Source organism: Scyliorhinus torazame, chromosome 2 (genome assembly GCF_047496885.1).
Source record: "Scyliorhinus torazame isolate Kashiwa2021f chromosome 2, sScyTor2.1, whole genome shotgun sequence".
Lineage (NCBI taxonomy): Eukaryota > Metazoa > Chordata > Chondrichthyes > Carcharhiniformes > Scyliorhinidae > Scyliorhinus > Scyliorhinus torazame.
Genome location: NC_092708.1, coordinates 195971381 through 195996415, shown reverse-complemented (window position 1 = coordinate 195996415; position 25035 = coordinate 195971381). Strand labels below are relative to the sequence as shown.

Sequence of the window (25035 nt, the reverse complement as noted above, 5' to 3'; positions counted from 1 at the left end):
TTAAGTGTGTTCAGGAAAGTTTCCTCTGGCAGTGTGTGGAGGATTCTACTCGGTAAAGGGAAAAACTTGACCTAATCTTGGGAAATAGGGCAGGGCAAGTGACTGAGGTGAGGGTGGGGGACCATTTTGGGACCAGTGACCATAGTTCTATGTTTAAATCGTTATGTTTTGATTGGCGTGGGCCAGTTTGGGCCGAAGGGCCCGTGCGGTAAATTCTATGATCTACCCTATCAAATGAGGAGGTCATGTGGCTCGGTAGGTGGCGCCCTGGCCTCTCAGCCAGAAGCTCCTGGTTCAAATCCCATTCCAGCAGGTGTTGACCATAGGAGGAACATTCAAGATGCAGTTCAACTGTTTGATAATCAGCTTGCTAGTCTGTCCCGCTCTTCGACAAAACGAAATAAAGTATGTGCCAAGTTATCCCTCAAACTTGCTCATGACCTCAAAAACACCTATCACTTCAGTCTACTCTTCCCTACAGAAAAGTGTCCCAGTCGGTTCCAACTTCCCTGGTATCATCCTTGTAAATTCTTTTTGCACCTTCTTCAGTGCATTTATGTTCAAGGCTGAGATAGATAGATTTTAATCAGTAAGCGTTATGGGGATGAGGTGGGAAAGAGGAGTTGAAGATTACACATCACAGTAGTCATGATCTCATTGAATGGTGGAGCATACTTGATGGGCCGAATGACCTACTTCTGCTCCTACGTCTTATGGTCTTATGCCTTCATGCCCGTATTGTAATAGGGAGTGGAGACCAGAAGGGTTCACAGTACTCCAAGTGTAGTCTAACCAAGGTTCTATGCAAATTTAACAAAACATCTGTTTTCAATTCTATCCCTCTTGAAATGAACCCACGTGCTTTGTTTGCTTTTACTTTATTGCCTTATTAAGTGGTGCCACTCTTTTTAGTGATCTGTACAATTGTACGGGTCATTTAGCTTAGCTGGCTGGATGGCCGGTTCGTGATGTGAAGCGATGCCAACAGCGTGGCTTTGATTTCTGTACCGGCTGAGGTTATCCACAAAGGCCCCATCTTCTCAACCCTGAGATGTGGGACCCTCAGGTTAATTCATCACCAGTCAGCTCTCCCTCAAAAGCGGTGAGCAGCTTATGCGAGTCTGACGACATTTACATTCACTGCCGGGTCCTCTACCCTACAATTTATTTTCAGCAAATATGTATTTTCCCAACCAAAATATAACACAACAGCAACTTATATTTATACAACACCTCACACTTATCGATTGAAACACATTTGCCCACTGCTGCCTCACGGCGCCAAGGTCCCAAGTTCGATCCCGGCCCCGGGTCACTGTCCGTGTGGAGTTTGCACATTCTCCCCGTGTCTGCGTAGGTTTCACCCCCATAACCCAAAGATATGCAGGTTAGGTGGATAGGCCGCGCTAAATTGTCCCTTAATTGGAAAAAAAATAATTGGGTACTCAAACCTTATTAAAAAAAGAAACTTGTTTGCCAATTGCATACTCATTCTGCAGGTTTATTCTTTTATTCCTGCACTAACTACACTCTTCAGGTTGGTGTCATCTACAAATTTTGAAATCATATTGCATTAGATAGAATAGAATAGAATAGAATATACAGTGCAGAAGGAGGCCATTCGGCCCATCGAGTCTGCACCGGTTCTTGGAAAGAGCACCCTACCCAAGGCACCCTATCTCCATAACCCAGTAACTCCACCCAACACTAAGGGCAATTTTGGACACTAAGGGCAATTTTATCATGGCCAATCCACCTAACCTGCACATCTTTGGACTGTGGGAGGAAACCGGAGCACCCGGAGGAAACCCACACACACACGGGAGAATGTGCAGACTCTGCACAGACAGTGATCCAAGCCGGAATCGAACCTGGGACCCTGGAGCTGTGAAGCAATTGTGCTATCCACAATGCTACTGTGCTCCCCACATTTTCCTGGTCACCACTCCATTGCATTACTGAGGGAGCGCTGCACTATCGAAGCTTTGCCTTTTGGATGTAACATTAAACTAACTGCCCTGTGAATTAGCTGTCAAAGTTCCCCTTTCACTGGTTTTTTTATAAACTTATTTTTTTTCCCAATTGAGGGGCAATTTAACCTGGCCAATCCATCTAGCCTGCGCATCTTTGGGTTGTGGGGGTGAAACCCACGCACTGAGCTCCCCTCCCAGTGAGCGGATGGAGGGAATTCCTTATGAAGGAACTCCAGGAAGTCAAGGAGACCATTAAAGTTGATATGAGGGTAACAGTCAAGGTGGCGGAGGTGCTGATCATCATGCAGACAGCCATGGAAAAGGCAGAGAGGCAGCTGGAGAGCAGGAGAAGGCCTCAATGGACGAGAGTGACCGGCACGCTGCACTAGTGGCTACTCAAGGGAAAGATCGAAGATCAGGAGAACCGACCGCGATGCCAAAACCTATGCAGAGTGGGCCTACTGGATTGGCAGGAACCCCACAGAATATGTGGTCCAGATGCTGGGAAATCTGAGGAGGAGAGACAGCTTCCCAAATCGTCAGAAATAGACCGGGCCCACAGGACACTCCGGCCAAAGCCCAGGGCCGGGGAACAGCCGGGGACCATAATTGCAAAATCATACCGGTACCAAGACGGGGAAAGAATCCTGAACTAGGTCCTGCAACTGGGAGGGACACCCAATCAGGATTTATCAGGACATTTGGACAGACCTGGCCAAGTGCTGGGCGGAAACCAATCGAGTCAAAGCAGCTCTGTATAAAAACGTCGTGAAATTTGGAATGTTGTACCCAGCCAAGCTCTGGGTCACTTTCCAGGGCAGGAAACTTCACCGCTCCTGTGGATGCGGGTAAATTTGTCCATAAACACAGGCTGGGAAGACAGCAACTGAGCCAGGATGAAACGGACATCCTGGCGATTGAGACTGTGAAAGCCAATGGGGTGACTTCTCCGCCCCGCTGCGCCACATTTCAGGTCCACCCCGCTGGTGGGATGCTCTGTTACGCCGGCCGGTCAATGGGGTTTCCCATTGTGGGGCAGCCCCATGCCATCAGGAAACACCCCGGCAAAACAAAGCATCCCGCCGGCGGGGAATCCAGCCCTATTTGTGCGGGACTGCACCGCCTCGGTTTGAATTTGAGAGCTCAGAAAAGAGGGGGCACAGGAGAGGGTGCGGAGGAAGAAGGGGAAACGGACATATAGCGGGCAAAGGGGAGGTATAAGCCGATTCCAGGAGGGGGACCACCACACTAGCGGGAAAGCTAGTGATATGCCATCAATAAACACACAACGAGTGATGAACGTAACTGAGGCTTTAATATACTAAACAGCAAGCCTCCTGGCCTCTGATCCCGAACTGGATCGGAGGCGGAGACTAGCCACCTTTATACATGAGCCCGAGGGGAGGAGCCACAGGCGGAGCCAGCCGGGCCAAGCCCAGGCATGTACAACATAACACAATGCAATACAGTGGTTTACCACAGCTAGCACCAGGAGGTGCGAGCAAGGGCTGGCCAGGGCATATCTCTCGTCAGGGAGTTGGCACCTTTAACCCCAAATCGGAGAAAAAATCCAACATGGCGAAGGAACTGGACACGTTTATGGAACAGGTGGGGCAGTGGACCCATGGAGGTTCACTCACCCAGGGGAGAAGGAGTTCTCCTTTTTCTCCCAGGTACACAGGGTCTACACCAGGATTGACGTCTTTGTAGTGGGAAAAGCGGTGCTTCCAGTAGTAGGAGTAGAGACTCTGCAATTGTTATCTCCGACCACGCTCCACACAAGATGGATTTGAGGTTGGAAACAGGTCGGGCCCAACACTCCCCATGGAGTTTGGACACGGTCCTCCTTGATGATAAGGCTTTTTGCGCAACACTATCACAGGCCATAGACGGGTACATTACCATTAACCAGAATGGTGAGGTCTCACCCTCCACGTTCTCGGAGGCGCTGAAGGCTGTGATCAGGGAAGAGATTATTGCTTACAAAGATCACAGAGACAGGGAAGTAGGGGCAGCTAGATAACAACTGGTTGACTCCATACTGGAGGTAGACCGGCGATACTCCAAGGCCCCGACAGTGGAGCACCTGGCGGAGAGGGAAAAGCTACAAAGGGACTTTGACCTGCTCTTCACGAGGGAAGCAGTGCACCCACTCCGCCAGGCACGGGGAACCTTCTATGAACACGGAGACAAAGCCAGTCGCCTGCTGGCTCACCAGCTGAGAAAGCCGGCAGCTACAAAGGAAACCTGGCAGGTTTGGGGCAACAACGGGAGACTGTTAGTCAAACTGGAAATGGTCAACAAAACATTTGAGGCCTTCTGCCCGAGTCGTACACCTCCGAGCCTCCCCAAGGGGGGACCCTCAAAGATAAAACTAGATGTGGGGGGGGGGGCGGACTCTGGATCAAAGCACTAAACAGGCAAACTCCAACTCCCCGTGCGCAGGACTGAGCCTAACGCAGCTAAAGTGGCGACAGAGCGCACCTAACCAGAACCCGAATGAACAGGTTCTTCCCGGAGGTGAAGGACAAATGTGAACGGTGCCAGGGAGGGTCGGCCAACCATGCCCACATGTTCTGGGCTTGCACCAGACTTGTCAGGTACTGGACAACCTTTTTATGAGGCAATGTCCAGGATTGTGGGGGTGAGGGTGGAGCCTTGCCCAAAAATGGCTGTCTTTGAAGTCTCAGAGTAGCCAGATCTCTTTTTGGCGAGGCAGGCCGGCACCCTAGCATTTGCCTCACTAATCGGCCGATGATGAATCCTGCTCAGCTGGCGATCGGCAGCAACACCCAAAGCTGCAGACTGGCTGTCCGACATGTCAGAATTCCTCCAACTGGAGAAAATAAAATTCACCATCCGTATGTCGGAAGAGGGATTCCATGTGACATAGAAACCATTCATCAACTTGTTCTGACCTGTTCGTAGTCAGCAAGCAAACGAGCGGGGTTGGGGGGGGGCGGAGGGCGGGGGGGGGGGGGGGGGGGGTGGAGTCACAGGCGAGCCACAAAATGCAAAGGAAAGGGAAAGGGAGGAGGGAAAGTGAGAGAGAGGGTGAGGAGGCATAAAGCCCACAGGTTGTGGGGGTGAGGGTGGAGCCTTGCCCAAGAATGGCAGTCTTTGGTGTCTCAGAACAGCCAGAACTCTTTCTGAGGAGGGACGCCCTAGCATTTGCCTCTCTAATCGCCCGCCGAACAATCCTGCTCACTGGCGATCGGCAGCAACTCCCAAAGCTCCAGTCGGACTGGCTGTCCGACCTGTCGGAATTCCTCCAACTGGAGAAAATCAATTCACCATCTGAGGGTCGGAAGAGGGCTTCCACAAGACACGGACACCATTCACCAACCTGTTCCGAGACCTGTTCGTAGCCAGCAAGCAATAGAGCCGGGAGGGGGCACATGCGAGCCACAAAATGCAAAGGACAGGGGAAGGGAGGAAGGAGAGGGAAAGGGAGAAAGGGAGTGACGGGGGACAAAAACCCTTGGGTGGGGGGGGGGGGGGGTGGGGTGACAGTCATAAAGTTCCTTGTTTGAGTATGTATATTTTCACTTTCTGTTTTGTGTGTCCCAGCCCGTTTCTCCGGGGGAGCTCTGCAAATATGCAAGCATTAACTTTTCAGTGCTTGCTGGACTATGTATCATAAAAATATGAAAATCAATAAAAACATTTTTTTTTAAATCGCATAAATGAAACATTGTACTCAAAAGCATTATTTAATCGAACTTCTGCTGCTGCATCTTTTTGCGCACCTTGCTTTTTTGAACTCTTGGACCTCGTGCCCCTCGTGCTGTGTTTGAACATGACCTGGTCAACACAAACACCCTGTTCCACCAGAGGCACAAGCAGAAGACCTCATGGCAACACCCCCACTCCAAGCACTGCCACCTAATAGACTATATCACAGACCGAGCAAGGGACCACAAATACATTCGCATCATCAGTGCCATGACTGGAACTGACGACTGCTGGACTGACCAGTGACTAATCTGCTCTACCATCTCCGTAACCCTGGCCCCAAACTGACACAGGCAGAAGATTCAATATCACTGGACTCAAAGACTCTGAGAAGAAAAAGCTACTCAGCCGGCGTCTCACAGCTAATCTGGCAACAGCCAACAAGCCACAGCACCTGGTCCACCTTCAAGCCACCACAGTCAGCACCTGCGAGGAGACGCTCGAGCTCTTTACCAGGAAACACCAAGACTGGTTCAACAAGGATGATCAGGCGTTCCAGGATCGCCTTGACCTCCAGCGTAAGGCGTTCCTGAACTGGCAGCTCCACCAAAACTTGGGTGAGACGAAACAAGCCGACCGGGCACCTGAAGACAGAGGTACAACGAAGAACCCGCAACCTAAAGAACAGATGGTGGGTGGAAAGAGCGCAGGAGACTCTGCAACTCGCCAACAACCACGACGCATGAGGCTGCTTCATGATCAAAACCATCTCCGATCCAAGTACACTGGGGTCCACCCCACTGAGCCAAAAATGGAGAGGCACTCATCAAAGACAGAGAGGCAGTCAATGCCCACTGGAGAGAGCACTTTGAGGACCTCCTCAATGAAGACACAGACTTAGGCACAAGCGTCCTCCACACCATCCCGCAACACGCTACCCCTAACCATCTCAGCGCAATCCCAGCTGCCCCGTGATGTCAAAAAGGCCATCCGACAGCTGAAACAACAAGGCCTCTGGTCCAGGTTGTGGTAGGCACCACTGTTGTATTATATTGTATATACTGCACTGCATACAAGGGTATTACGGTAAGGCCCCTGTACTACAGGTACGGGGTAGATCCCTGCCTGCTGGCTCCGCCCAGTAGGCGGAGTATAAATGTATGTGCTCTCTGAACTGCAGCCATTTCGGCGGCAGCTGGAGGAGGCCACACATCTCTGTGTAATAAAGCCTTGATCACTCTCTACTCTCGTCTCGTTGTAATAGATAGTGTATCAATTTATTACAACACATGCGGCCCGTGGGCGCCGCCATCTTGCTTGCCTCACAACCAATGGGTGGAGCCATCTTGCCTGCTCCAGAACACGTGCGGCCCGAGGGCGCCGTCATCCTGCCTGCTTCAGGGCACGTGCGGCACATGGGCGCTGCCATCTTCCCCGCCTCAGGACCCCTGCCCATCGGGCACCTCATCGGGCCGCTCATTGCCTGCAACCGCTAACGACCAGCGCGCCTCGCCTCCGTCACGATCGACCAGTCCCGACCGCACAACCTCGCGACCGCGTCGACAAAGGTGAAGGTCGACGGACATGAGATATCCTGCCTTCTGGACTCCAGGAACACTGAGAGTTTCATCCACCCTGATAAGGTAAGGCGCTGCTCCCTCGTGGTACACCCCATTAACCAAAGAATCTCCCTGGCCTCCGGATCCCACTCCGTGGCAATCCGGGGGTACTACATCGCCACCATCACCATCCAGGGCGTAGAGTTCTGGGGCTTCCGGCTCTACGTCCTCCCCAACCTCTGCACTGCCTTGCTACTCGGCCTGGACTTCCAGTGCAACCTCCAGAGCCTAACCCTGAAATTTGGCAGGCCCCTACCACCCCTTACTGTATGCGGCCTCACGACCCTTAAGGTCGACCCGCCTTCTCTGTTTGCAAACCTCATCCCGGATTGCAAACCCGTCGCCACCAGGAGCAGACAGTACAGTGCCCAGGACAGAACCTCCATCAGGTCTGAGGTCCAGCGGCTGCTGCGGGAAGGCATCATCGAGGCCAGCAACAGCCCCTGGAGAGCCCAAGTGGTAGTGGTGAAAACGGGGGAGAAAAACAGGATGGTCGTTGACTACAGTCAGACCATCAATCGGTACATGCAGCTCGACGCGTACACCCTCCCATGCATATCTGATATGGTCAATCAGATTGCACAGTACGGTTCTCGACAGTGGACCTGAAATCTGCCTACCACCAGCTCCCCATTCGCAAGGTGGACTGCCCGTACACCGCGTTTGAAGCGGACGGCCACCTTTACCATTTCCTTAGGGTTCCCTTCGGCGTCACTAACAGGGTCTCGGTCTTCCAACGGGAGATGGACCGAATGGTTCACCGGTACGGACTGCGGGCCACTTTCCCGTACTGGATAACGTCACCATCTGCGGCCACGACCAGCAGGTCCACGACGCTAACCTTTTCAAATTTCTCCACACCGCCAAACTCCTCAACCTAACCTACAACAAGGAGAAGTGTGTGTTCAGCACAAACCGATTAGTCATCCTCGGCTATGTGGTTCAGAACGGAGTTCTAGGGCCCGACCCTGATCGCTTGCGCCCCCTCATGGATCTCCCCCTTCCTCACTGCCCAAAGGCCCTCAAACGATGCCTGGGGTTCTTTTCGTACTACGCCCAGTGGGTCCCTAACTATGCGGACAAGGCCCGCCCACTCATCCACTCCACCGGTTTCCCACTGACGGCCGAGGCTCACCAGGCCTTCAACCGTATCAAGGCTGACATCGCCAAGGCCGCGATGCACGTGGTCGACAAGACGCTCCCTTTCCAAGCCAAGAGCGATGCATCAGATGTCGCTCTGGCCGCCATCTCAACCAGGCAAGCAGGCCCGTGGCATTCTTTTCCCGCACCCTCCATGCCTCCGGGATTCAGCACTCCTCTGTCGAAAAGGAGGCCCAAGCTATCGTTGAAGCTGTGTGGCACTGGAGGCATTACCTGGCCGGCAGGAGATTCACTATCCTCACAGACCAACGGTCAGTTGCCTTCATGTTTAACAACACACAGCGGGGTAAGATCAAAAATAATAAGATCTTGTGGTGGAGGATCGAGCTCTCCACCTTTAATTACGAGATTTTGTATCGCCCCGGTAAGCTCAACGAGCCCCCCGATGCCCTGTCCTGAGGTACATGTGCCAGCGCACAAGTGGACCGACTCCGGACCCTGCACGACGATCTCTGTCACCCAGGGGTCACCCGCTTTTATCACTTCATTAAGGCCCGCAATCTGCCCTACTCCATCGAGGAAGTCAGGGCTGTCACCAGAGACTGCCAGGTCTGCGCGGAGTGTAAACCGCACTTTGACCGGCCAGACCATGCGCGCCTGGTGAAGACCTCCCGCTCCTTTGAACGCCTCAGCGTGGACTTCAAAGGGCCCCTCCCCTCCACCGACCACAACACGTATATTCATTTTTAACAGGGGGTGAATATGGTCATCACCACTGTTGTATTATATTGTATATACTGCACTGCATACGAGGGTATTACGGTAAGGCCCCTATACTACAGGTACGGGGGTAGATCCCTGCCTGCTGGCTCCACCCAGTAGGCGGAGTATAAATGTGTGTGCTCTCCGAACTGCAGCCATTTTGGCAGCAGCTATAGGAGGCCACACATCTCTGTGTAATAAAGCCTCGATTACTCTCTACTCTTGTCTTGTCGTAACTGATAGTGCATCACAGATGGAATCCCCACAGAAGGGGTAAAATGCCGTGGAGATGCACATTTGACAAGAATTCTCATTACCCTTGTTTCGAAGGAAGAGAACATGCCGGATCATCTCCGAGATGCCTTAACTGTGACCATTTTCAAGAAAGGAGACAGTCTGACTGCAGAAATTACAGAGGGATTTCCCAAGTCTCCGCCACGAGAAAGGTCATCGCGAGAATACTCCTCAACTGCCTCCTCCCAGTGGCTGAATAGCTCCTCCCTGAGTCTCAATATGGCTTAAACCCATCAAGAGGCTCAATGGACATGATCTTCAGCACACAACAAATCCAGGAAAAGTACAGGGAGCAGCATCAACACTTCTCCAGCTTCCTTACAGCAACACTCCACCTCGTCACCCTGAAGCTCCTCGCTGGAGTGGAGCTAACCTACCGGACAAGCAGGAAACAACCTCCGACGCCTCCAGGCCAGAACCAAGGCCATCCAACCTCTGTGATCGAGCTGCAGTACACAGATGGTGCCTGTGTGCGTGCACATTCAGAGGCTGAGCAACAAACCATCGGTCGACACATTCACAAGATTTATGAGAGAATGGGCCTCGGACTGAACATCCAGAAAACAAAGGTTCTCCCCCAGCCCGCTCCTGCCACACAGAATTCTCCCCCAACCATCCAGATTCATGGTGAGCCCTGGACAATGTGGATCATTGACCATACCTCGGAAGCCTCCTCTGCAAGCAGACATTGATGACAAAATCCAACATCGACTCCAATGTGCCAGTGCAGTCTTTGGATGCCTAAGGAACAGAGTATTCGAAGACCGAGACCTCAAACCCAGCACCAAGCTGAATTCTCTGTTTTTGGGACTCTGTCCCCACGCCGTCGTAAAAACTGTGGGCTTTCACGCCAGAAAAACTGACTTGAGAGCGTCACATATACCTAGCCCTGCAGGGGGCCAGCAGGGACCCGGCCTAAATCTAGTAGCATTTGCTCAGATACGGGCCCCCGCTCTTCCGGGTCGGAGGCCGCACATGCGCATGGCTGCGGCCCCCAGCGGCCGCACCGTGCTCCATGGCGGACTCAGACCACGGAGCTGGACATTAAAAATAGACCCCCCGATCGGCAGCGCGCCGACACTCACCGCTCGCCCAAACATTGCCCGGCCGCGTATACTGCCCCCCTGCCCTCCGATTGGCCCGCCCCCGACCAGGGTGGCTGCAGACTGAGTCCGCAGCCACCACATAAGAACATAAGAACTAGGAACAGGAGTAGGCCATCTGGCCCCTCGAGCCTGCTCCGCCATTCAATGAGATCATGGCTGATCTTTGTGGACTCAGCTCCACTCTCCAGCCCGTACACCATATCCCCGAATCCCTTTATTCTTTAGAAAGGCATCTATCTTTTTCTTTAAAACGTTTAAAGAAGGAACCTCAACTGCTTCACTGGGCAAGGAATTCCAGAGATTCACAACCCTTTGGGTGAAGAAGTTCCTCCTAAACTCAGTCCTAAATCTACTTCCCCTTATTTTGAGGCTATGCCCCCTAGTTCTGCTTTCCCCAACCAGTGGAAACAACCTGCCCGCATCTATCCTATCTATTCCCTTCATAATTTTATATGTTTCAACAAGATCCCCCCCGCATCCTTCTAAACTCCAATGAGTACAGTCCCAGTCTACTCAACCTCTCGTCATAATCTAATCCCCTCAACTCTGTGATCAACCTAGTGAATCTCCTCTGCACTCCCTCCAGTGCCAATATGTCCTTTCTCAGGTAAGGAGACCAAAACTGAACACAATACTCCAGATGTGGCCTCACCAACACCTTACACAAATGCAGCATATCCTCCCTAGCCTTGAACTCCATCCCTCTAGCAATGAAAGACAAAACTCGATTAGCCTTCTTAATCACCTGTTGCACCTGCACACCAACTTTTTGCGACTCGTGCACCAGCACACCCAGGTCCCTCTGCACAGCAGCATGTTTTAACATCTTACCGTTTAAATAATAATCCATTCTGCTGTTATTCCTCCCAAAATGGATAGCCTCACACTTGACAACATTGAATTCCAACTGCCAGACCCTAGCCCATTCACCTAACCTATCCAAATCCTTCTGCAGACTTCCGGTATCCTCTGCAATTTTTGCTTTACCACTCATCTTAGTGTCGTCTGCAAACTTTGCCACATTGCACTTGGTCCCCAACTCCAAATCATCTCTGTAAATTGTGAACAACTGTGGGTCCAACACTGATCCTTGAGGGACCCCACTAGTTACAGGTTGCCAACCAGAGAAACACCCATTTATCCCCACTCTCTGCTTTCTGTTAGTTAACCAATCCTCTACCCGTGCTACCACTTTACCCTCAATGCCATGCATCTTTAGTTTATGCAGCAACCTTTTGTGTGGCACCTTGTCAAAAGCTTTCTGGAAATCCAGATATACCACATCCATTGGCTCCCCGTTATCTACTGCACTGGTAACGTCCTCATAAAATTCTACCAAATTAGTCAGACACGACCTACCCTTTATGAACCCATGCTGCGTCTGCCCAATGGGACAATTTCCCTCCAGGTGCCCCGTTATTTCCTCCTTAATGATAGATTCCAGCATTTTTCCTACAACCAAAGTTAAGCTTACCGGCCTATAATTACCCGCTTTCTGCCGACCTCCTTTTTTAAACCACGCTAGTGTCTCGACCGGCAGTACCACGTTAGATCCACGCCGTTGGGACTTTGGCCGGTCGGGAGCGGAGAATGGCAGGGCAGGCCTCCTGCAATGGCCACAGGTAGGTAATATGTGGTGTGGCGTACTCTCTGAGTATGCTGCTTTTTGGGGCCTGGAGAATCGGGGAACCGGCGCCGGCCCCGATTTTGTGCACCAAAATGGATTCCCCGCCCCGCAGCCAGCCGCGATTTCAGCATCGGGGTGCGGAGAATCCAGCCCCTGGTCTCCAGAGCAGCCATAGTTCCTGCCCTTTTGCATGCATCAGAAACAGGGACAAAGTACAGCAGACACCTGAAATCCTTGGAGACAAACGTTGCCTTCGCAAAATCCTGTTAATCCACTGGCAGGATAGGCGTACCAACGTGAGCGTCCTCCCCCAGGCCAATACCCCAGTATCGAGGCACTGGTCACACTCGACCAGCAGGGATGGAGGGGCCACATTGCCCGCATGCCTGACACAAGACTCCGTAAACAAGTACTCTACTCCGAGCTCCGCAATTACACGCGATCGCTAGGAGGGCAGAGGAAACGCTCCAAGGTCACTCTGAAAGCCTCCCTAAATAAATGCGATAACCCCACTGGCACATGGCAATCACTTGCCTTAGAACACACAAGCTGGAGACAAAGCTCCTGCAGAGGCTCCAAACACCTCGAGCGTTGTAGGGTGGAGCACATGGCTGCCCAGTGTAAGCAGTGGGAAGAGAGCCCACAATACAGAGCATCTCACCCAGCCACCTCATCATGCACCACCTGCCAAACCTGTGGCATAGGCCGCGGATCAAGGATCAGACTTACCAGCAACCTCAGCACCCACTTCAGCAGAGTGGAAAAGCTCCAACCTCTCCTCTCTCACTGTATTTGAACTCTCTGACCTCTCCTAAAACACTGTATTTGAACTCTCTGACCACTCCTCTCACACTGTATTTGATCTCTCTGACCTCTCCTCCCACACTGTATTTGAACTCTCTGACCTCTCCTCTCACACTGTATTTGAACTCTCTGACCTCTCCTCTCACACTGTATTTGAACTCTCTGACCTCTCCTCACACACTGTATTTGAACTCTCTGACCTCTCCTCACACACTGTATTTGAACTCTCTGACCTCTCCTCTCTCACTGTATTTGAACTCTCTGACCTCTCCTCTCCTCTCTCACTGTATTTGAACTCTCTGACCTCTCCTCACACACTGTATTTGAACTCTCTGACCTCTCCTCTCGCACACTGTATTTGAACTCTCTGACCTCTCCTCTCACACACTGTATTTGAACTCTCTGACCTCTCCTCTCTCACTGTATTTGAACTCTCTGACCTCTCCTCTCTCACTGTATTTGAACTCTCTGACCTCTCCTCTCCTCTCTCACTGTATTTGAACTCTCTGACCTCTCCTCTCCTCTCTCACTGTATTTGAACTCTCTGACCTCTCCTCACACACTGTATTTGAACTCTCTGACCTCTCCTCTCACACTGTATTTGAAGTCTCTGACCTTTCCTCTCTCACTGTATTTGAAGTGGAGTTGCCGGCGTTGGACTGGGGTGAGCACAGTAAGAAGTCTTACAACACCAGGTTAACCTCTCTGAGACGTGAAGGCCGCCTTGGAGAACGCTTACCCGGAGATCAGAGGCTGAATGCCCTTGACTGCTGAAGTGTTCCCCGACTGGAAGGGAACATTCCTGCCTGGTGATTGTCGCGCGATGTCCGTTCATTCGTTGTTGCAGCGTCTGCATGGTCTCGCCAATGTACCACGCTTCGGGACATCCTTTCCTGCAGCGTATGAGGTAGACAACGTTGGCCGAGTCGCACAAGTATGTACCGCGTACCTGGTGGGTGGTGTTCTCACGTGTAATGGTGGTATCCATGTCGATGATCTGGCATGTCTTGCAGAGATTGCCATGGCAGGGTTCTGTGGTGTTGTGATCACTGTTCTGAAGGCTGGGTAATTTGCTCCAAACAATGGTTTGTTTCAGGTTGCGCGGTTGTTTGAAGGCAAATAGTGGGGGTGTGGGGATGACCTTGGCAACATGTTCATCTTCATCAATGACGTGTTGAAGGCTGTGAAGAAGATGTCGTAGTTTCTCCGCTCCGGGAAAGTACTGGAAGACTAAGGGTACTCTGTCGGTTGTGTCCCATGGCAATCCCATGACCATGGCAATCTCTGCAAGACGTGCCAGATCATCGACATGGATACCACCATTACACGTGAGAACACCACCCACCAGGTACGCGGTACATACTCGTGCGACTCGGCCAACGTTGTCTACCTCATACGCTGCAGGAAAGGATGTCCCGAAGCATGGTACATTGGCGAGACCATGCAGACGCTGCAACAACGAATGAACGGACATCGCGCGACAATCACCAGGCAGGAATGTTCCCTTCCAGTCGGGGAACACTTCAGCAGTCAAGGACATTCAGCCTCTGATCTCCGGGTAAGCGTTCTCCAAGGCGGCCTTCAGGTCGCGCAACAACGCAGAATCGCCGAGCAGAAGCTTATAGCCAAGTTCCACACACATGAGTGCGGCCTCAACCGGGACCTGGGATTCATGTCGCATTACATTCATCCCCCACCACCTGGCCTGCAAAATCCTACCAACTGTCCTGGCTTGATACAATTCACACCTCTTTAACCTGTGGTTACCCCATCTCTGGATCTGTAAAGATTTAATCACCTGCTAATGCTCGCATTCCAAGCATTGTCTGGCATCTTTGAATCTGTCTATATATATGTTTCTGGAGCATACCTCTTCATTCACCTGAGGAAGGAGCAGCGCTCCGAAAGCTAGTGACATCGAAACAAACCTGTTGGACTTTAACCTGGTGTTGTAAGACTTCTTACTGTATTTGAACTCTCTGACCTCTGTATTTGAACTTCTCTGACCTCTTCTCACACACTGTATTTGCACTCTCGGACCTCTCCTCACACACTGTATTTGAATTCTCTGACCTCTCCTCTCCTCACACACTGTATTTAAACTCTCTGACCTCTCCTCACACACTGTATTTGAATTCTCTGACCTCTCCTCTCCTCACACACTGTATTTAAACTCTCTGACCTCTCCTCACACACTGTATTTGAATTCTCTGACCTCTCCTCTCCTCACACACTGTATTTAAACTCTCTGACCTCTCCTCACACACTGTATTTGAATTATCTGACCTCTCCTCTCCTCACACACTGTATTTAAACTCTCTGACCTCTCCTCACACACTGTATTTGAATTCTCTGACCTCTCCTCTCCTCACACACTGTATTTAAACTCTCTGACCTCTCCTCACACACTGTATTTGAATTCTCTGACCTCTCCTCTCCTCACACACTGTATTTAAACTCTCTGACCTCTCCTCACACACTGTATCTGAACTCTCTGACCTCTTATCTCACATACTGTATTTGAACTCTCTGACCTCTTATCTCACATACTGTATTTAAACTCTCTGACCTCTCCTCACACACTGTATTTGAACTCTCTGACCTCTTATCTCACATACTGTATTTGAACTCCCGGACCTCTCTGTGGTAGTCTGTATTAGGGGTATTACGTACCTAGGTTGAGGCTGTAAGATCATTGGTGTATGAGGTACCTGAGACAGGAAGATCATTGGTGAAGGCTGCCTGCTGGTTCCGCCCAGTAAGGCGGAGTATAAGAGTCTGGGTCTCCCTAGCAGCTGCATTCTGTACCTGAGCTGCTGGGGGAAACATCTTGTCCAATAAAGCCTTCAATTGTCATTGAACTCTCTGACGTCTCCTCTCACACTGTATTTGAACTCTCTGACCTCTCCTCTCGCACACTGGGGGCGATTCTCCGATATGGAGGCGAAGTGTTCGCTCCATCGTGAATGCCGTCGCGTTTCACGATGGCGCGAACAGGGCCTGGGCATGACCTATTCTGGCCCCCACAGGGGGCCAGCACGGTGCTGGAGTGGTTCATGCCGCTCCAGCGTCCTTATGCGGTGCCAAATGGGCGCCGCGCCAACCCGCGCATGCGCAGTTGGGGCAGCCCAATCCTGCGCATGCACATTTGGGCCGCGCCATCCTGTGCATGCGCGGGGAACGTCTTACGCACGCTGGCCCCTCACCAACCTGGGGCCGGTGTTCTGGGCCGCGCGCGGAAGGAGGTAGGTCCGGGGGGGGAGAGGCCAGCCCGCCAAGGAGGTGGGCCCCGATCGTGGGCATACCCCATCGGAGGCCACCCCGGTGAAGGAGCCCCCCTCCCTCCCCCACAGGCCGCCCCCCCAGCATTCCCGCAGAGCTCCCGCCGGCAGCGACCAGGGGTGGACGGCATCGGCGGGAACCTGCCGTATCGTAGCGGCCGCTCGGCCCATCCGGCCGGAGAATCGCTCTCAGACCTCTCCTCTCACACACTGTATTTGAACTCTCTGACCTCTCCTCAAAAGTCACTGAGAGGAGTAGTCTATAGGCCACCAAATAGTAACATTATGGTGGGGCAGGCAATAAACAAAGAAATAACGGATGCATGTAGAAATGGTACAGCAGTTATCATGGGGGTTTTTAATCTACATGTCGATTGGTTTAACCAGGTTGGTCAAGGCAGCCTTGAGGAGGAGTTTATAGAATGTATCCGCGATAGTTTCCTAGAACGGTATATAATGGAACCCACGAGGGAACAAGCGGTCCTAGATCTGGTCCTGTGTAATGAGACAGGATTGATTCAGGATCTCATAGTTAGGGATCCTCTCGGAAGGAGCGATCACAATATGGTGGAATCTAAAATACAGTTGGAGGGTGAGAAGGTAAAATCAAACACTAGTGTTTTGTGCTTAAACAAAGGAGATTACAATGGGATGAGAGAAGAACTAGCTAAGGTAGACTGGGAGCAAAGACTTTATGGTGAAACAGTTGAGGAACAATGGAGAACCTTCCAAGCAATTTTTCACGGTGCTCAGCAAAGGTTGATACCAACAAAAAGGAAGGACGGTAGAAAGAGGGAAAATCAACCCTGGAATCTAAGGAAATAAGGGAGAGTATCAAATTGAAGGAAAAAGCATACAAAGTAGCAAAGATTAGTGGGAGACTAGAGGACTGGGAAATCTTTAGGGGGCAACAGGATGCTACTAAAAAAGCTATAAAGAAGAGTAAGATGGATTATGAGAGTAAACTTGCTCAGAATATAAAAACAAATAGTAAAAGTTTCTACAAATACATAAAACAAAAAAGAGTGGCTAAGGTAAATATTGGTCCTTTCGAGGATGAGAAGGGAGATTTAATAGCGAGAGATGAGGAAATGGCTGAGGAACTGAACAGGTGTTTTGGGTCGGTCTTCACAGTGGAAGACACAAATAACATGCCAGTGACTGATGGAAATGAGGCTATGACAGGTGAGGACCTTGAGAGGATTGTTATCACTAAGGAGGTAGTGATGGGCATGCTAATGGGGCTAAAGGTAGGCAAGTCTCATGGCCCTGATGGAATGCATCCCAGAGTGCTAAAAGAGATGGCTAGGGAAATTGCAAATGCACTCGTGATAATTTACCAAAATTCACTAGACTCTGGGGTGGTCCCGGCGGATTGGAAATTAGCAAGGGTGACACCACTGTTTAAAAAAGGAGGTAGCAGAAAGCGGGTAATTATAGGCCAGTGAGCTTAACTTTGGTAGTAGGGAAGATGCTGGAATCTATCATCAAGGAAGAAATAGCGAGGCATCTGGATGGAAATTGTCCCATTGGGCAGACGCAGCATGGGTTCATAAAGGGCAGGTCGTGCCTAACTAATTTAGTGGAATTTTTTGAGGACGTTACCAGTGCGGTAGATAACGGTGAGCCAATGGATGTGGTATATCTGGATTTCCAGAAAGCCTTTGACAAGGTGCCACACAAAAGGTTGCTGCATAAGATAAAGATGCATGGCATTAAGGGGAAAGTAGTAGCATGGATAGAGGATTGGTTAATTAATAGAAAGCAAAGAGCGGGGATTAATGGGTGTTTCTCTGGTTGGCAATCAGTAGCTAGTGGTGTCCCTCAGGGATCAGTGTTGGGCCCACAATTGTTCACAATTTACATAGATGATTTGGAGTTGGGGACCAAGGGCAATGTGTCCAAGTTTGCAGACGACACTAAGATGAGTGGTAAAGCAAAAAGTGCAGAGGATACTGGAAGTCTGCAGAGGGATTTGGATAGGCTAAGTGAATGGGCTAGGTAGGGTCTGGCAGATGGAATACAATGTTGACAAATGTGAGGTTATCCATTTTGATAGGACTAAGAGCAAAAAGGATTATTATTTAAATGATAAAATATTAAAACATGTTGCTGTGCAGAGAGACCTGGGTGTGCTAGTGTATGAGTCGCAAAACGTTGGTTTACAGGTGCAACAGGTGATTAAGAAGGCAAATGGAATTTTATCCTTCATTTCTAGAGGGATGGAGTTTAAGACTAGGGAGGTTATGCTGCAATTGTATAAGATGTTAGTGAGGCCACACCTCGAGTATTGTGGTTTTGGTCTCCTTACTTGAGAAAGGACGTACTGGCACTGGAGGGTGTGCAGAGGAGATTCACTAGGTTAATCCCAGAGCTGAAGGGGTTGGATTACGAGGAGAGGTTGAGTAGACTGGGACTGTACTCATTGGAATTTAGAAGGATGAGGGGGGAACTTATAGAAACATATAAAATTATGAAGGGAATAGATAGGATAGATGCGGGCAGGTTGTTTCCACTAGCTGGTGAAAGCAGAACTAGGGGGCATAGCTTCAAAATAAGGGGAAGTAGATTTAGGACTGAGTTTAGGAGGAACTTCTTCACCCAAAGGGTTGTGAATCCATGGAATTCCTTGCCCAGTGAAGCAGTAGAGGCTCCTTCATTAAATGTTTTTAAGATAAAGATAGATAGTTTTTTGAAGAATAAAGGGATTAAGGGTTATGGTGTTCGGGCCGGAAAGTGGAGCTGAGTCCACAAAAGATCAGCCATGATCTCATTGAATGGCGGAGCAGGCTCGAGGGGCCAGATGGCCTACTCCTGCTCCTAGTTCTTATGTTCTTATGTTCTTATCTCTGTCCAAAATCTCATGATTTTGTTTCTAATCTCTCAATCTTCTGTTCTCCTGGGAAAGCAGTCCCAGCCTATGCTGGTAAGTGAAGTCTCTCATCAATGGAACCATTCTTGGAAATCTTTTATGCATCCATTCACATCCCTCCTATAGTTGGAGCACGGAATTGGACACTATGGGCGGCACTGTTGCACAGTGGTTAGCACGGCTCCCTCACAGCACCAGGGATCCGGGTTCAATTCTAGCCTTGGGTGACTGTGTGGAGTTCGCACTTTCTCCCCGTGTCTGTGTGTGTTTCCTCCGGGTGCTTTGGTTTCCTCCCAGAGTCCAAAGATGTGCAGGTTAGGTGTATTGGCCATACTAAATTGCCCCTAAATGTCCAAAGATGTGTAGGTTGGGTGAGGTTAAAGGGTTAGGGTGGAGGGACAGGCCCAGATAGGGTTATCTTTCGATGGGTTGGTTCAGATTCGATGGGCCAAATGGCTTTGTCCTTTGCTGTCGGAATTCTATGGTTCAAATACTCCAATTGAGGCCAAACCAGTGTTTTATAAACATTCACCATAGCTTCCTTTTGTTTACCTCTAATTATAAAGCTTAGCATCCCAAATTCCTTGTTGGGCACTTTCCGAACCTGCCATTTCACCTTCTCTGCCCTGCACACATACCCCAGGTCCCACTACACCTGCATGACTTTAAAAATAAGATCCTTTCCTCTTTCCTGCTGTGAAAAAATGCAAAGAATCTGTCAGTCCTCCTCACAGTTCTAAACGCATCCAGGAGTTGTGGCATCTACTAATTTGTAAATTGTGCCCAGCACACATCTAGGTCTGTTGGAGGTCTTGTGGTGCACTCCATGCCTCTGAGCCAGAAGCTCTGGGTTCAAGTGCCACCCCAGGGCTTGATGGTCAAGGAAGGTGCATTAATAACGCGGCCAGTAGATTGGGTATCATCCTTCCAACACAGTGATGGCTGGCAGCAAGAATTGGCACCCCCTCAAGATATAAGCCTCTGGCGGCAGACTAGCGACCTGTTCCAAATAAAAATCTTGCTATGGGAACAGATGAAAGCCCATCTTTTGCATCACTCGGTGGGGGAAGAGAAGCAACAAACACCAACACCCAAGTCCAGGTGGTTAATCTCGATCAAGAAAAGCAGTGGTCCAAAAACCGACCCCAGTACCCACCTATCTCCAGTCCCAACATCTCTGTTTGTGCGATCGTGCTCTGTGAAAATTGGGTGCCCCCTTTCCTACATTACATCAGTGACCCCACTTTTTGGGACTTTGGTGCTTTGGAAATGCAAGTTTATCTTTCGCTATTAGCTCTACAAACGTAAGTCTCAACTTGCGAAGAATTCATTCACACCGGCCATTCCGAATGTCTTCAGAATTCAGTGAGTTTTTGGATGAGCAAGTTCCACTCTATGAAGGTCAGTTAACTCCTTCTTACCATCATAAGAACATAAGAATTAGGAACAGGAGTAGGCCATCTGGCCCCTCGAGCCTGCTCCGCCATTTAATGAGATCATGGCTGATCTTTGTGGACTCAGCTCCACTCTCCAGCCCGTACACCATATCCCCGAATCCCTTTATTCTTTAGAAAGGTATCTATCTTTTTCTTAAAAACGTTTAAAGAAGGAGCCTCAACTGCTTCACTGGGCAAGGAATTCCAGAGATTCACAACCCTTTGGGTGAAGAAGTTCCTCCTAAACTCGGTCCTAAATCTACTTACCCTTATTTTGAGGCTATGCCCCCTAGTTCTGCTTTCCCCACAGGAAACAACCTGCCCGCATCTATCCTATCTATTCCCTTCATAATTTTATATGTTTCCATAAGATCCCCCCGCATCCTTCTAAACTCCAATGAGTACAGTCCCAGTCTACTCAACCTTTCATCATAATCTAATCCCCTCAACTCTGGGATCAACCTAGTGAATCTCCTCTGCACTCCCTCCAGTGCCAATATGTCCTTTCTCAGGTAAGGAGACCAAAACTGAACACAATACTCCAGATGTGGCCTCACCAACACCTTATACAATTGCAGCATAACCTCCCTAGTCTTGAACTCCATCCCTCTAGCAATGAAAGACAAAACTCGATTAGCCTTCTTAATCACCTGTTGCACCTGCACACCAACTTTTTGCGACTCGTGCACCAGCACACCCAGGTCCCTCTGCACAGCAGCATGTTTTAACATCTTACCGTCTTAACATCAGATTGCCATACAGTATTTGAAGTAGGATTTGAATCAATGCAGTGACAAAAAATGACTCCAAGTCGGATCTGGAACCTAGTACAGGTTCTGCTGCTTTTCTTGTTCTAGATCGGTGCTCATAGGGTTAGGCCACCTGAGGCGAGAGTCAGAACCACAAGTGCACATGGAAATGGGGTGTTTAGGAGGACGAGTCAGTGGCTGCTCACTGAGGAACCCAAAGACATCAACCCCCCCCCCCCCCCCCCCCGGCCCACATCCCCCTTCCCGACCCCCAGGCTCTCTGAGCTTGAGGCTCAACCATTCTGCAGCACCATGGCACAATGGTTAGCACTGCTGCCTCACAGTGCCATGGACACGGTTTCGATTCCGACCTTAGGTTACTGTCTGTGTGGAGTTTGCACTTTCACCCCGTGTCTGTGTGGGTTTCTTCCCACAATCCAAAGATGTACAGGTCAGGTGGATTGGCCATGCTAAATTGCCCCTTAGTGTGCTACAGTTAGATGGGGTTACTGGGTTACGGGTTAATGGGTGGAGGTGTGGGCCATGTAGGGAGCTCGTTCCAAGGGTCGGAGTAGACTTGATGGGGCGAATGTCCTCCTGCACAGTAGGGATTCTATGATTTGATTCTATGATTCGATTTTCAAATGTTTTTTAAAACTGCAGCTCCAGTTGCCACTGACCACAAAATGAGGAAGCTACGGTGAACATTTTCTATAGCAGCTTAGGACACCAAAATCACTTTGCAGACAGTTAGGTGTTTCCAAATGTCGTCACTGTCGTAAAACAGCAGCCAGACGGTGCACAGCAAGATTCCACTAACAGCAATGAGATAATTAACCGATGATCAGTTTAAAAGTTGGGCAATGGAGAAATATTAGCCAGAAAACCAGGAGGACTCCCCAATTCTTCATAAAAATAGTGCCCTGAGATCATTTACATTCTGAAAGCGTAGATGCAGCAATGGTTTAACATCTTAGACAGCACCGCTAACAGTGCAGCTCCCTCAGTCCACGAAATGGGACATGAACATGTGACCCTCCAAATCAGAGGTATGGTTGCCATAACTGAGGTGAGAAATGATATTGAACCAAAGTAAATAAGACCAGAAGACCAGAAGACATAGGAGCGGAAGTAAGGCCATTCGGCCCATCGAGTCCACTCCACCATTCAATCATGGCTGATTTCAACTCCATTTACCCGCTCTCTCTCCATAGCCCTTAATTCCTCGAGAAATCAAGAATTTATCAACTTCTGTCTTAAAGACACTCAACGTTCCGGCCTCCACCTCCCTCTGTGGCAATGAATTCCACAGACCCACCACTCTCTGGCTGAAGAAATTTCTCCTCATCTCTGTTCTAAAGTAACTCCCTTTTATTCTAAGGCTGTGCCCCCGGGTCCTAGTCTCCCCTGCTAATGGAAACAACTTCCCTACGTCCACCCTATCTAAGCCATTCATTATCTTGTAAGTTTCTATTAGATCTCCCCTCAACCTCCTAAACACCAATGAATATAATCCCAGGATCCTCAGACATTCATCGTATGTTAAGCCTACCATTCCTGGGATCATCCGTGTGAATCTCCGCTGGACCCGCTCCAGTGCCAGTATGTCCTTCCTGAGGTGTGGGGCACAAAATTGCTCACAGTATTCTAAATGGGGCCTAACTAGTGCTTTATAAAGCTTCAGAAGTACATCCCTGCTTTTATATTCCAAGCCTCTTGAGATAAATGACAACATTGCATTTGCTTTCTTAATTACGGACTCAACCTGCAAGTTTACCTTTAGAGAATCCTAGACTAGGACTCCCAAGTCCCTTTGCACTTCAGCATTATGAATTTTGTCACCCTTTAGAAAATAGTCCATGCCTCTATTCTTTTTTCCAAAGTGCAAGACTCCTTAATATCATCATTGCTGCATCCTTAAACAATGCTCATTACCAACTCTCTCAGTAAAAGATAAACAAAACCATGGAGGTGTGACACCAATGTAACTCATTCATACCCGATTGGTTATGTCGAGTTCTCACAGTACCTTTGATGGCAGGTAGTTCACTTTCAGTGTGAAAATGATGGAGAATTCAGCCGGGAAGTAGTTACACATTTTGAAGATGAGCGAGGCGGGGAAACAGGCAGCTTTCAAATCCTGACCTATTCGCAATCCACGGACTCCACGTTCCTGGACAACCCTGATGGCATTCACCAATTTCCGAGAGGCTTCAATAATTTCGGATAGGAGATCCTGCGGTCTCAAATCTAAAAATAAGTATGAGTGTTCAAAACAAAAATTAGAACACATTGACCACTATACACTACCATCACTCACATCGACAACTATACATTACTGTCAATCACATCGACAACTATACATTACTGCCAATCACATCGACAACTATACATTACTGCCAATCACATGAAACGAAATGAAAATCGCTTATTGTCACAAGTGGGCTTCAAATGAAGTTACTGTGAAAAGCCCCTAGTCGTCACATTCCAGCGCCTGTTCGGGGAGGCTGGTACGGGAATTGAACCCGTGCTGCTGGCCTGCCTTAGTCTGCTTTCAAAGCCAGCTATTTAGCCCAGTGTGCTAAACCAGCCCCTGGTACATTGACAACTATATACTACTATCAATCACATCGACAACTATACACTACTGTCCCTCACATCGTCAACTATTTTAAAAAAAAATTAGAGTACCCAATTCATTTATTCCAATTAAGGGACAATTCAGCATGGAAAATCAACCTACCCTGCACATCTTTTGGGTTGTAGGGGTGAAACTCACGCAAACATGGGGAGAATGTGCAAACTCCACAAGGGCAGTGACCCAGTGCCGGGATCGAACCAGGGACCTCAGCGCAGTGAGGCAGCAGTGCTAACCACTGTGCCACCGTGCTGCCCATACATCGTTAACTACAGACTACTGTCACTCACATCATCAACTATACACTACTGTCACACACATCATCAACTATACACTACTGTCGCTCACATCATCAACTATACACTATTGTCACACACATCATCAATTATACACTACTGTCACTCACATCTTCAACTGTACGCTACTGTCACTCACATCGACAACTATACACTACTGTCACTCACATCGACAACTATACACTACTGTCACTCACATTATCAACTTTACACTACTGTCACTCATCTCGACAACTATACACTACTGTCACACACAACGTCAACTATACACTACTGTCACTCACCTTGACAACTATACACTACTGTCACTCAAATCATCAACTATACACTACTGTTACTCACATTGTCAGCTCTACACTACTGTCACTCACATCGTCAACTAAACACCACTGTCATTTGAATCGTCAACTCTATACTACTGTCACACACATCATCACTATACACTACTGTCACACACATCGTCAACTATAAACTATTGTCGTACACATCATCAACTATACACTCCTGTCACTCACATCATCAACTATACACTTCTGTCACACACATCATCAACTATACACTACTGTCACATACATCATCAACTATACACTGCTGTCAAACACATTGTCAGCTATACATTACTGTCACTCACATCAATAAATAGGCACTACTGTCACATACATCATCAATTATACACTTCTATCACATACATCATCAACTATACACTACTGTCACACACATCATCAACAATGCACTACTATCACACACATCATCAGCTGTATACTACCATCACACACATCAATTACACACTACTATCACACAC

The 25035-nt window shown here is 49.3% G+C and overlaps 1 protein-coding gene across 1 annotated transcript in view; it reads right to left on the bottom strand.

Annotated features, from left to right (window-relative positions):
- Positions 1-25035, bottom strand: part of LOC140394916 (thrombospondin-type laminin G domain and EAR repeat-containing protein-like) — a 254744-nt gene that overhangs the window by 110127 nt on the left and 119582 nt on the right. Inside the window, exon 2 of the mRNA XM_072482103.1 lies at positions 23329-23549. Within this exon, the coding sequence (XP_072338204.1) occupies positions 23329-23549 (221 nt within the window). The remainder of the gene's footprint in view (positions 1-23328; positions 23550-25035) is intronic.